At 35.2% G+C, this 14418-nt stretch overlaps 1 protein-coding gene across 1 annotated transcript in view; it reads right to left on the reverse strand.

Annotated features, from left to right (window-relative positions):
* The window catches only part of LOC136832887 (glycine receptor subunit alpha-4-like), a 159717-nt gene that overhangs the window by 36871 nt on the left and 108428 nt on the right, over positions 1 to 14418 (reverse strand). Inside the window, exon 3 of the mRNA XM_067094545.1 lies at positions 2922 to 3089. Coding sequence (XP_066950646.1) covers positions 2922 to 3037 — 116 coding nt within the window. The 5' untranslated portion in view covers positions 3038 to 3089. The remainder of the gene's footprint in view (positions 1 to 2921; positions 3090 to 14418) is intronic.

The raw sequence follows: 14418 nt of genomic DNA on the forward strand, positions 1-14418 counted from the left end.
ACCTGTTACTGAGATTCTGTGAAAAGACAGTGGCCTTTAGTTCTTCACAGGCGCAGAGACTGAAAATTTCAACGTTGCAGGTCACTTTAGCTTATCTTACTGGGAAGCTTTTTACATTTACTGATTTATCGAATCTGTTATTTATTCAACTACCACTAATAATCGTGCTCAAAAGAGTAAACTCTTTCGAAAGACCAAAAATGTTGAAATGTTTCATTCAATAACATGTTCACAACAGAATTCTGAACTTGCAAATTCTTTTCTGAATTTGCAAGTTCAGAATTCTGTTGTGGAGATGTTACTGAATGAAACATTTCAACATTTTTAAGGCGGTCTTTCGAAAGAGTTTATTCCTTTGAGCACGATTATTAGTGGTACTTGAATAAATAACAGATTCGATAAATTATCTCAATTTCGAAAATTTTGCAGATACTGCGGTTTTCCATTTTTGGGCAGTATGGCTCTCTGCGCTACCCTTCCGATTCTCAGCTTGAACTTTGGGATAAGGTCACCAGTCCCAATCCGCTCTCAATCTCCAGGTACATATTCCAATGCTTGGGTCAATAGCGTTACAATATGCTTCATAATATTTGTTGCATAAAATGTATTACAATGGCAAACATCCTCTGCTCTCTTTTTAACCTGCCGTAGCTGTTTTTGCTGGTGCATAAGACAGGCTGCTGTTATCTAGTTTTGTAGTTTTCTAGTATCAGGTTCGATATTACTCAGAGCAGTAGAGGAGCCTTCTGATACGCAAATGTTTAAGCGAGGAGCAAATTCATTCCCGCTTTCTGCTGATGTCTCCTAAATTCTAGAGTATCGGTTTTATTGTCTATTCTCGTCTATTTAATTATTTACCACCTTATCCTTTGACTTTTCTCTCTTAGCAGGCCCATTTCCTTTTGGAGCCCTCTTGGGTTTATAGTCTGTTGGCTTTGTCCATACGGGTTTTCATCTGAAGACTTCATGAAGGAAAGAAAGAATGGATCAGCTCTGATTTCACACACACACACACACATATAAGTGTGTACATGCATATATATATATATATATATATATATATATATATATATATATATATATATATACATATATATATATATATATATATATATATATATATGTATATATATATATGTATATATATATATATATATATATATATATATAGTATTCAGAGACTTATACAATTTTTATATACAGACATTTACATATACATACATATATACACACATATATATACATATATATTTATATATACATACATACATACATACATACATACTAATGAATTTTATATCCTGACATAGATTTACATGCGTATTCCTTTCCATAATATAGGAAGTTGAAGAAATAGAAAGGAAGAATACTGCCCATTTAGCAGTGTTAAACGAGAGAAAATGGCAGCAAAGGACAACGGTATCATACATTATTTAACATTTCACAATGACTAATAAAGGAAAAGCACTTTAATCAAAAGCAATCGGTGGAAATGAAGTCTCGCAACTATAGAATTTTCAAAGGTATCAAAATTAGGATATCGATTAAAAAAAAAAGAGTAAAGAAAGAAAATGGTTTTAAAAAACTTGGTCAGCTCTAAGCCCACAGTAAACTTCTATGCGTAAGTCAGATTTAATTATTCTTCCTCGTTGTACAATTAAAACGACAAAAACAAACCCTGGTGGTTGCTGGTAGAACCTGAAAGAAATACATTCATATTCTAACTCTTTTTGCACGGTTCCAGTAAAAAGGTTACAACGGTCCGCAAAAGCTGACAAACTTTGTTTTCGAGACGACACAGCGGCTGGATGAAAACACCAATAACGCTTTTTTTTCTTTGTCTTACAATGCTGCATAATATGATGGCATCAATTTAATAACTTCTGTAGGGAACCGTTCCTTCTCCATAGTTTTCTAAACTGCCACCATAGACGGTCGCCATTATTGGAAATCATATTATTTGTAGACAAACTTTGTCCATTGACACTGTTTTATTTGTGATCTAAAACTATCAACAGTTGGAATCTGGAGGTTTTAGTGCTTATATACATGACTGCTAGATCATCCACGTTTTTGTGCAGACTTCTGTTACTGTAGCTGAGCCCGATTAAGTTTTCTTGAAAATGTTAACTGAATGCTATACTAAAACCTTCCATCCAAGGTGAATGTAAAGTCCCCATTACTGTAAAGCACAGTAAACGGTCTCTTAACAGTATATTGTCTTACAAACAAAAACCGGTGAGTTGGTCGAGAGAAAAAGTCTGCTGTTTTACCATCCGAATGGAATATAGAGTTTAGGCCAAAGGCCAAGCACTGGGACTTATGAGGTCATTCAGCGCTGGAAAGGAAATTGACAGTAATAAGGTTTGAAAGGTGTACCAGGAGGAATAACTCGCAGATGCACTATGAAATAATTGTTAGGAGAGGGTGGATAGCAATATGGAAGAAAGATAATATGAATGAAGATACAGTAAAAGGAATGACAGGGGTTGCAGCTAGGAGCCGAAGGGACGCTGCAAAGACCCTTAAGTAATGCCTACAGTGTACCACGTGAGGTGCACTGACAGCACTACCCCGCTACGGGGGCTGGTTTACCATCGCCACCACCTAACAAGAAGTGAAGTTACGTGAAATATACCAAACTAAAAAGAAATTTGTATTTATTCCAACATACGAAACTACGCTTTCATACATGGCGTAATCCGTGCTTACCTAACCTGTTGTTAAGAACTGCCTTCTCCGGAATGAATATTCCAGGATCAAGAGAATCTGGATCCTGGGATATACACCAAGTCTCTTCTTGGGCATGAAAATAGCGCATTACACAGTATCTGTGCTGCTCTGCTGTCGACAGTAGAATGCATAAAATTAAGACAAAGTTTTGGAAAAAAGACTGCTAAGAAAGCGAGTTAGCCACTTACTTGAAACTGGGCATCTGAGGTGAAGCGGAGGCCATGGCTAGTGTGATTAAGAAAATGAGAGCCATCTTGAGACCAGTTTCCTCACACAACATTTGACGAGCAATCACTAGAGCCATCTGGAGGAAGAACCTGGTATCATGTTTTGTGGCTGTCTGTTTTACTGTTTCCCTGGGGACAGAAAAAGAAAGTGATCCATTTAGCAAACGAGAAAACATGCCACGGAAAACATTAGGCTGCAATAAAATTTATACTCTCCCATTTTCTGAAATGGGTACACAACGAAATATATTAATCGGTGGGGCCAACGCAACCTCCACGTAAAGTTTACGGAGCTTTACTTTTAAAACAGAGGCATGACAAAAACTGCATTTCTGAACCCTTTATTGAATGGGAAACGTGATACCAACGTAATACAGAGCTCAACATTACGTGAGAAACATGACGAAAACGAAGATCTGATTTCTGCACGAAAGTCTTTCATTTTATATTCGTGCAATGCATTCAGTGAGATAAGACTTCATAAGACTATTGCTCCTATTCAGCTTTTAATCTGAATACTTCCATTACCAATTAACCCATCTTCTTCCCTTTTTATAAACTTTCAAAAGTACACCTACCCAGCCTCTTTAAGATCAGGTTTCTTGAGGATTCTCTCAATTCCCAGTAAGCAGTAAGTAAACTCATATTAAAGCTTGCTTTATATATCCGGCCAGTGTGCTTTTAAATTGCGCTGTAGTTCACCATGTTAGAATTCTTTTGAATTTGGTTTTATATTTAAATTCTTTGCACACATTCCTCAGTCATATTTAACTTTACACTCTTTCTTTGGAAACGTCTTCGTGAACTTACCGTATAGAAAATATATGATGACAGATATATAGTTGTATATTTTCACAGAAAATAAAAAAAAAGGTCAACTGATATATCTGGAAAAGAGCAGATTCCACTGTTAAATTACGAATGGCAGTACTCTAAGTCATGTTAAATGAGTTCATTTTTCTTATACTTTATTGTCTTTAATTTGGTTGTTTATATAGTAAATAGTGAGTACCTGTGATCTAGTGGTTATTGCATCTACCTTAACCAGGTCAGTTCCAGAGCGTTGATATTTGATTAAGCATTTTCCACTAAATCACGTTGGTTCTCTGTTGATCTATAGCAGCTAATTTCGTACTTGGTAGTTACATGACTGTGGTGGATCGCAACCAGGCTGGAGAAGGTTACGGAGCTAAGAAACTCATCCCAAAACACTTGCATAATAAGCTGGAAACACTAACACCTCCTGGAGCCCACCCTTTGCAAGTGAAAAAAGTGTATTAAGCTTAGCAATATTCCTCTTCGATCAGTCTATGATTTTTCTGTCATTGTAAAGCTTAGTCATTTTAATTAGGGCAGTTTGTTCGGAAAAGCAACATGAAAAAATGTCAAAATGACAAGCTCATATTAGCCGTCAAAAATCTCTGTGCTGCGCCATAAAATGTTATTCGCAAAAAATAAAGTAACAGAGATATATACACTTTTACGACAAATTTTATGCACCATGCAGAACTACGATAAATTGCTTTTCCCATTATATATATATATATATATATATATATATATATATATATATATATATATATATATATATATATATATATATATATATATATATATATATATATATATAGTTTATTGCCATTTATGTCAGGATTGCGCAGTAAAGAATATTGCTGTTTTTATTTTTTAAAGTAAGGGCACACTAGATATATATTGCATTTTGAATATTACTTTCATTTGTTATTCATAACACAGGGGCAAGAATAAGGGCTACATTTTTCTTTACTGACTTTTCTCACCTACATTAATGAACGCTAAGGATGCACTGAACTTGAACAAATAATATACATAATATACATTATATCTGACGGTTAGGATATATATATATATACACACATACATACATGTACATATATGTATATAAATATACATACCTTATATATATATATATATATATATATATATATATATATATATATATATATATATATATATATATATATATATATATATATATATATATATAAATAATGACAGCATCGTCCCTATATACAAAAGTAATGAATGACTATCAAAATATATTTTGTGCACATTTAGTCACAGAATATTTCCATAATTCTATTTACATCTGTGCATATATACATCAGCACATAAAAGTATGTTCAAAGGTCTGTATTCAAACTTTTCGGCATAATACATACTGACAAAGGCTTTAAACCTAATATCAAAATGGCATAAATATTCAGTGTTTCAGCGAAAAAACAGGAGAATTATTTCCATTACACATTTAAATTATACTGGACGCAAAGTATGTAACTGTCCAAGTAAAACAATACAAAAGCCCTATTTGTTTATAAGCACATATTTTCATCAGTATTCCACTAAAAGAATTTTCTGTATTGTATCAAGATATTTTTGTCATTTCACGTAATGTCCATTCTGTGAAAATCCGAAGGATATCATTACGATAAAGCATAATTTCTCGGACCACCTTTCGTGCATTACCCTCTACGGTTCTTAACAGTTGCCAACTCGCCAACAGCGGCATTCAGTTATCTCTTCTTCTGTGTCGCAAAGTTAGACCTTCCACCCACACAGCAGACACTCGGAAACTCCTAGAATGCTGCCTTATCTAAGCCTCCTAAGTTGGCTTTTCTCCTTTCTACGTCAGGACTTCGCCTTTTCCTTTGGTTAAGCTGCTCTGATCCAAGCCAAGCCACTGAGCTAACTTGCTTTTCTATGTTTGTTTTCTTCCGAAATACTTTTTTCCTTTGTTTTCCTTAATATTTTTTCTGTTTTGTCTTGTTACCTGAATATCGCAAATTGGCTTTAATCCTTTCTGACAACGCTATTGTAAACAAACCCCCAACACCGCGTCTGTTTTTTTAGGCATTTTTTTTTACGTCCCTTCCATATTTCCTCCAGTTGCAAAAAGCGTCTTTTTAGTTTTCTGTAAAAGAAAACTATGGTGCCGGCTTTGTCTGTCCGTCCGCACTTTATTCTGTTCGCGCTTTTTTCTGTCCGCCCTCAGATCTTGAAAACTACTGGGGCTAGAGGGCTGCAAATTGGTATGTTGATCATCCACCTCCAATCATCAAACATACCAAATTGCAGCTCTTTAGCCTCAGAAGTTTTTATTTTATTTAAGGTTAAAGTTAGCCGTATTCGTGCTTCTGGCAACGATATAGGATAGACCACCATGGGCAGTAATTAAAGTTTCATGAGCCGCGGCTCATAAAGCATTACACCGAGACCACCGAAAGATAGATCTATTTTCGGTGGCCTTGATTATACGCTGTAGTGGCTGTACAGAAAACTCGATTTTGCCGAAGAAACTTCGACGCATTTTTTACTTGTTTTTTCCAAGGCAATTTTTTAGCGCCCCTCGGACTGTGACACTCTACGTTACTTGCAGCTATTACGAAATTCCACAAATATTTCCTTGGAGAAAATATCTTCAGCTCTTCCGCTTTTGCTCCAACTTTATTTCTGGACCTTTCTTGTAATGTCATTACTCTTCTTGAAAGGTTCACGGTTTTTATTCTGCCTGGGACTTGGTGCAAAAAGATATGACATTTTTTCAGCTGCTCCCTCCTGACATCAAAATATTCCGAGTTGGTTTTGAAATTATCTTTTTGATGACGTGGCATTTAGTCCTTAATTTTTAGGTTTTGGTATTTATTTATTTTAATAAAGGTTTTATTTACTCAATGTTTCAAGTAAAACTACTCTTGCTTATCCCCACAGTGCTTTCAAAGAAACGTGACACTTGATAGTCTTTTTGAAACGTCTGGGAGTGAAAGAGACTCCCAAAGGAAATATTGAATGAACCGTGAAGAACAAAAAGGTTTCTACATTGCACCAAAAGACTAATATATGAGTATAACACAAACACCCAACAACGGCAAAAAGGTGGAACTGGGAGAAAGCCATGAAGTTAAACTAACAAGCAATAGTTAGATGGGTTGGCGAACAATTTGGAAGACGGGAGAGTGGATGGAGGTAAACTATAAAGTAAAAAAAGTCGGTGCAGTTAGGGACGAAGGAACGCTGCAAACGCTCTTTGGTAATGCCTATAGTGCAACATATGAGGTGCACTGACAGCACTAACCCCCAAGGAAATATCGCTTTACCGATTGCCCCAATTTTGTCATAAAAAGCCTGTAAATACATCTGACAGCATCTGGAAAGTTTTGGCTGACCACCGCCCAAAACTATCTTGAACAACCCACACCTAAAATTCTGAAGCCACCCCTGACTTAACTCTTCACTACATAGCTGAGATGGACTGCTCTTGATTCTGAGTACATAACCTGAATTCGACATGTATATATGTTACAGTAAGACTGTGAAACCAGGGATTTCGTGAAATCACCAATTCATTTAGGGACATTTGATCCCCGAGGGGCTAGAACTAAACACGGAGAAATGGTGATTCATCTACACTGTTTCGCCGTGTTTAGTACTAGCCCGTTGGGGATCAAATGCACTTAGGGACATTTGATTCCCGAGGGACTAGTACTAGACACGGCGAGACACATCAAAATAAAAGAAAGGAATACCAATACTCCAGTACCCAGAATGTTTTGATATCTCTTATAGTCATCATCTACTGGACCACTGTGGAAGTGCAATATATATATATATATATATATATATATATATATATATATATATATATATATATATATATATATATATATATATATATATATATATATATATATATATATATTATATATATATATATATATATATATATATGTTATATATTTATATAGATAGATAGATAGATAGATAAGCCAAGTCTTTTCGCAATAGGTTGCTACCAGAAGAAACAGGTAATTTTGAGAGACCTTCCAGACTTCCTGAGAAATAAGTTTGATGTAAATAGCCATTGGTTGCAATAAGTTGTTTTGACAGTAGCTATTCTGGTGAGCTAAAAGAATTTCCAGTAACTCGATCTACTGAGCTCATAAAGTTAATTCTCCCTCTCTCTCTCTCTCTCTCTCTCTCTCTCTCTCTCTCTCTCTCTCTCTCTCTCTCTCTCTCTCTCTCTCTCTCTCGCCTGAATGGAGATTTTCTTTCCCAAGCAAGATGCTTTTCCCCAGATCTGGAAAGCAATTCGCTGGAAAAATCCTATAATCTAAAGGTAAACCTTTGAACGAAATTCGTGGGAGCGTGTGGGTCTGTTTCTGTAAAATATTGTGCTTTCTGAAGAAGAGATCAGGAGCATTTATTCCCGTTTTCCTTTTACACACCTACTTTTCTTTCTCAGATAAACGCATTTTCTTGATAAGCAAGTTTAAATATAGTACACAAGTGGGAAAAAGAAGCAAGAATAATAAAACCAAATAAAAACAATGATAAAGTTAAAAAAAAAAAAAAAACAAAGCGTAAAGAAGTAAACACTGAAGAATGATCAATAAAGACAGATAAACACGGTATTTTAAGATGCAGTATTGTAGCAGTATAAGACGTAACAATTAACCTATTTCAAAAATAAGTTACAAAATACTGGGAACTGAACAATGAACATAATCTCAACACAACAACTGAGGCGTTTTCTTTGTTTTCCTTCGTCATTATGGAAAAATCGACCATACTATAAAAAGGTTGCAAGTATGTGGATTATTATTGTCAAATTTATAAATCATTGCGCAAGATTTTTCACCGTTAAATTAATGCTTCTCTTGTTTCTTGGACACCCTCAGATTCTTAGCTTTTCGAATTTATTGATCACGGTTTTTTAACTTTCAATTTTTTTTTTATCAATATTGTTTGTAGTCTGGATCTTTGGTTTTAGTTAGGCCTAAATCTCCCTTCCGGTTTTCCTAACCTGCTGCATTTTGTTATTTCAGTTGCAGCCTCTACTCTTTGTTTTTCCTCTGTATTTGTTCCAAGTATTTTTCAACAACACCTTTTTATCTTTTAGTCGTTCTCACCTCTTTGGTTTCCGTTTCCCTTTCTATTGGCAATTTCTGTTTTTCAAACAGAGCCGCTTACGTTATTGTTTACTTTAACTTCTCTTTTGCTGTCCTTCAGCTTGGGCTCCTCAATACAAAAGCCTTCGTCAGAAAAACATTCCCACGTAAAAGTTCGTATCAGAATGTACTATAACAATCTCCCGGTCATCGTTCCTTTCTCCTGCTGTATTTCCCTTTGGTTTACTTTGCCTCCCCTTCTCTTTTAAAGAAACAAATAATGGAAAATATTCGTAAGCATAATATTTTGGAATTGGAATCCGTTATTCCCTTGCATTGACTAAATGATCAGTAAAATGCGTCTGTAAGTCTCGGCAATAACGTCCAGTAAAATGTTTCTTCTAATCTTGTTACTCCCATTCCCGTTGATTTGCATTTTTGTGGATATTCCCGAACTCACTCCCTTCGACTGTTTGATGCCTGACTTATTTAGGTGGGAGTTTTTCTCTCCCCCTCTCGCCTTGAAATTGGGTCGGACTAGGTACAGCTAGAGTGCTTAATTGTATTTACTTTCCTCCATTCATGAACGGTTGGTTAAAATTTGTCTTAAGTTTTCCAGTAAGATTTCCAAACTTAAGGGGAGAGTAAGGACAGGTTTGACGCTGCCGCTTACGAAGGCCCTGAATTCTCGTTATTAAAATACACATTTATAGTTGATCACTGAGAATCACTTGCGATGTTGACATTCATTAGAATAAACAAAGATATAACCACCAAACTCACACTGTCAAAGCTTTGAACATCTTTCTCTTGAAAAAAAAAAAAAATAAATAAATTGCTTGTATACAGAATTTGAATTTTGTGATGAAGGTTTGCTCAGGTTATACCCACTTCTGACATTTTCCTGATTATTTTCAACTTAAACATTTAACTGGTAAGTAGTGCCTTGTAACTTAGTACTCTTTGTACGGTTAGAATGCAATATGAGAAATCATTTATAAAAAAAATATATATATACATACATACATACATACATACATATATAAATAATGTATATGTATAGGCTATATATACATATATATACACACATATATATACATATATCAAGTCGCAAATATATTTTAACGTCCAATTCACTGTACCTTGAGAATATCTTACACCCAAACAGAGTTATAATTGATAAGTGCCTCTCCACCACTAGCATTCGAACCGCTGATTGGTTTAGAAAAAAATGAGGTGCAATGACCTTTGACCACTGAGCCGCCAAGAGAAGTATAAATTGATATCGATTCTGCCGAGAACATGCCTGTCGAATTCAGGTTTTGTACTTAAGACATCAACCCAACTCCATCATGATAGCTGATTGGTAAGTTTGTAGCACGTAGCTAATTTTGAATTTTTGACATATACACCGTGACACTTGCATTCGAACCGCTGCCTGGTTAGAAAGAGCGAAGTACAGTGATTTTTGCCCACACTCACACACACACACATACACACACACACACACACACATATATATATATATATATATATATATATATATATATATTATAAATTATATATATACATATATATTATATATTATATGTGTGTGTGTGTTAAAAATTATAACACTGCTCGACCTCTTATCTAAGCCCCTGGTAACAGGTGTAGCGAGTGATTACATACAAGAGGAGCTGGAAAGTAAAAAAATAAAATAATACAAAAGCAAATTTTCTTAATTATGTGAAGTTGTTGAAAAGCCTGCGAATGCTGCAATGGGATTCTTTCAATGTGTGTGTGGTGTCATGTCCGTCGTAAAAACCAACCTTTCATAAATGAGATGTCCTTCGAATTTTTTTAAAGTGTGCCACTGTAAATAATAGCCTAGGTTATTGCAGCATCATTAGAAATAATGGATATCAATTTACTTCGTGGGGAAGGATTAATAATATTTGGTGAAAGAAATAGAACACAAAGCTTGATAAGGGAAAACACTCCTTTAGCCTTCTGCACCCACTGTTTTCTTGCTTGCTCAATTTGTCAGTAGCAGCCTCACGCAAAAAGTGAAGGATGTAACAGATGTGACAAATGACATCTTTTTATATTGTAGAAAATATCTAGGTGCAAATGAGAGATCAGATAAAGATGGGCGTAGCATGAAAAGCTTTTCTCTGGTATCATCTGTAGCTGTGAAAGAAACAACGGATGATACTGTAGATGCTGTCATTTATAATTATATTTACATTCGGTAAATATAATTATAAGTCAAAAGAGTAAAAGGTGCGTCAACTTGGAAAACACTTACACATACACACACGCACACACATACACAAAAGGATTGGAAGAGATTTCTGATTCTTCCTCAGAGAACTTAATTTTGGTAGGCTGAAGTTGATTTCGACCCAAAAATCTGTGCCTTACCCTCTGTTAGTGTTGGAGTGCCTATCTCCCGGTGTGAATGAGGGCATTCATTCTCGACCTTCAGAAGAACAATGAATTAGACAGACAGATAACAGAACGTTTCGTTAACCGTCACGAAAGGAGAATGTTTAACAAAGCTCTGTAATATGACTGAATTTTTTAATGCTATTCAAAACTTAAATTTTCATGGGAACTACAGTACCTAATAATTTCAGCTATTACAATATTGAAAACCCTAATCTGAAATGGTCTCTTCATATCGGAAGTAACTGAAAGGATTTAAGATATATAATGCAAGGCTTTTAACACTTAAAAGGAAAAAAAAAAACTTTGAAAGAGACGTGGTTCTTCTCGATATCAAACTTTACAAAGTGATGTACATACCTTACCACCGTAAAAAAAACTTTTGGTCTTGTAAGCTTTAAAATAATTTAAACATATATGTCTGCATAAGCCTTGGTATGACTAACTGAAATAAATATTTTGGATAAATTTTGAATGTTTATTGTCACCAGGAGAATAAATAGTTTCTCTCAAAGAATGGGAAACAAGAGGACCGTATTACCACCATTTAATTTCCACGATGACTTAACAACAATCAGCCCAGCATACTTTGATGAAAGAGATACGTATAATTTCCGCTGAAACTCAACTTCTGGAAAATTCTCTTTTGAATGAATAGACCATGAAATTTATGCTACGTCAGTCATTCAGTTCTAAGGGCATTGAAATGAGGAAATTGGAGTATTCTGGATCGCAAGATAAAGTAATCCAGAAAATAAACGAGACAAAGTACAAGGATCTAAAGGCGAAACTTGGAGAAAACTGCAGTGTTGTACTAAAAGTAACATTCTGATGGGTTGGGAGCAATTTGGAAGAAAGGAAGTGGGGATGGGGGTAAAGTATAAGGTTAAAAAAGTGGGTGCAGTTAAGGGATAAAGGGACTACAACACACTTTAGTAATGCTGACAGTGCACTTCGTGAGGTGACAGCACTAACCCCCTAAGGTATTGCTTTACTGATTGACAGAAGTAGTCGTAAAATCCGTCTAAAATCCTGTATTGGACAACCCACATTTAAGACTCGGAATCCTCCCCTGGCGCAACTCTACACTGCATTATTATTATTAACTATATTATTATTCAGGAGATAAACCCATATTCTTATGGAAAAACCCCATAGGGGCCATTAACTTGAAGATGGATTTATTCTGATTTAAAGTACTGAACCTGAATTCGACAGGTATATGTACAACAAATCCAAAATAAACTTAAATCTCTTTTAACGGCCGAATCGATAAATTAATATAATCTCTTCTCCAATTGAAAGCGATCTAAAACAAGTAAAAAATGAGCCGAAGTTTTTTCAACGCAATCGATTTTTCTATACAGCCGCTACAGCGTATAATCAAGGCCACCGAAAATAGGTATATCTTTCGGTGGTCTCGGTTTATTGCTGTTTGAGCCGCGGCCCATGAAACTTTAATCACGTCCTGGTGGTGGCCTGGCCTATATCGTTGCCAGAGGCACGAATATGGCTAACTTTAACCTTAAATAAAATAAATACTACTGAGGCTAGAGGGCTGCAATTTGATATGTTTGATGACTGAAGGGTGGAAGATCAATATACCAATTTGCAGCCCTCTAGCCTCAGTAGTTTTTAAGACCTGAAGGCGGACAGAATAAAGTGCGGACGGACAGACAAAGCCGGCACAATAGTTTTCTTTTACAGAAAACTAAAAGCCCTGGGTAGATGGAATGGATAAGGTATACTATCGGAAGAACTTCTATATCAAGGAAGCATAAGACTGAGGGGAAAGAAGGTGAGTGGCGCAGATGCTGATTACTTCTGTGCTGGCACATGAAACGGCTATTGTTTTGGAGGCTTTCATCAATGGCCTATATATATATATATATATATATATATATATATATATATATATATATATATATATATATATATATATATTTACATAAATATATATGTATGTAAATTTGTGTACGTTAATTCCTTGTACACTATATACAGTACAGACCCTAACCGGCTATCAGATACCAGGAATACTTCATGTACGTAACGCAGCTTTAAACATGGATATATTAATTAAGTCTCAGTACAAATACAGGCATTCGTTTATTTAATCAGAAAGGGAGATCTCTACCATTTATAAATTAACCTCATAGTATTCATTTCGCTAATTAGTCTAGTAATGACAGCTCTCTTGCATGCCAATTTGTATTCCTATACTCAATCTTTTTCAACAGTAATGAATATGTACTGCAACTGGCAAATGAAATAAAAAGCGCCTTTGCATACTAATCCTGTAGTATCGAATTTCGCAAAGAGAAGAATCCAATTATCAAACATGAAAATTATGTTTTACGATTTAAGCTTTTAACATTCTTGTTTTCACTAGCAAAATCTTTTTCGATAGGAATATAGATCGATACTGTACCTGTCAATTCAAGAAAAGAAACGTTTTTATGGCCACATATTCCCACTGAACCTAGAACAACCGAGTCTCACAGACCAAGTACAAAAGACTGTCTGTTCGTCCATCCAATAAATCCGACTTCCACTTCCAGCCTTCCTGTCTAAGCCTCACTGAACGTTACAGAGCTATTTCTACAGTCCTGACAATTCCGCTGTAATGAAACATCTCGCACAACAGAAGGTATTTCAAAAGTAAATCATTTTCACTTGTGATATCGTAGTTGAAAATTACAAGAGAAATAATTTTTGCTGTTAATGAGTAGCGTCAATCATGGGCAAGTAAAGAGACCCCTTAATCTGTAAAAAGTAAAATTTTCATTCAACTAAACGAAAAACGAAAATTTAAAGTTTGAACATTATCCTCTCTGTATTTTTTCGCTTCGGCCACCTTGCAGTGCATTGGAAATTCCTTCGAGCAACCATATGCAATTCAAAAGTTAATATTTTTACAGGTGATAGATGATGTACAACTCAATCAAACAAACCATTTATGGTCTTGAAGCATTTCTAAAAGGATCCATTCACCTAGCAACAGAACGAAGTATTTTTTCTCCTTGAACGAAAGCCACTAAACATTTCAATACTAAATCCCCTTTTATGATTGATACCTAACTTGAGCTAAAATCGTTTTCCAT

The sequence above is a fragment of the Macrobrachium rosenbergii genome, chromosome 50 (assembly GCF_040412425.1).
Source record: "Macrobrachium rosenbergii isolate ZJJX-2024 chromosome 50, ASM4041242v1, whole genome shotgun sequence".
In the NCBI taxonomy this organism is placed as follows: Eukaryota; Metazoa; Arthropoda; class Malacostraca; order Decapoda; family Palaemonidae; genus Macrobrachium; species Macrobrachium rosenbergii.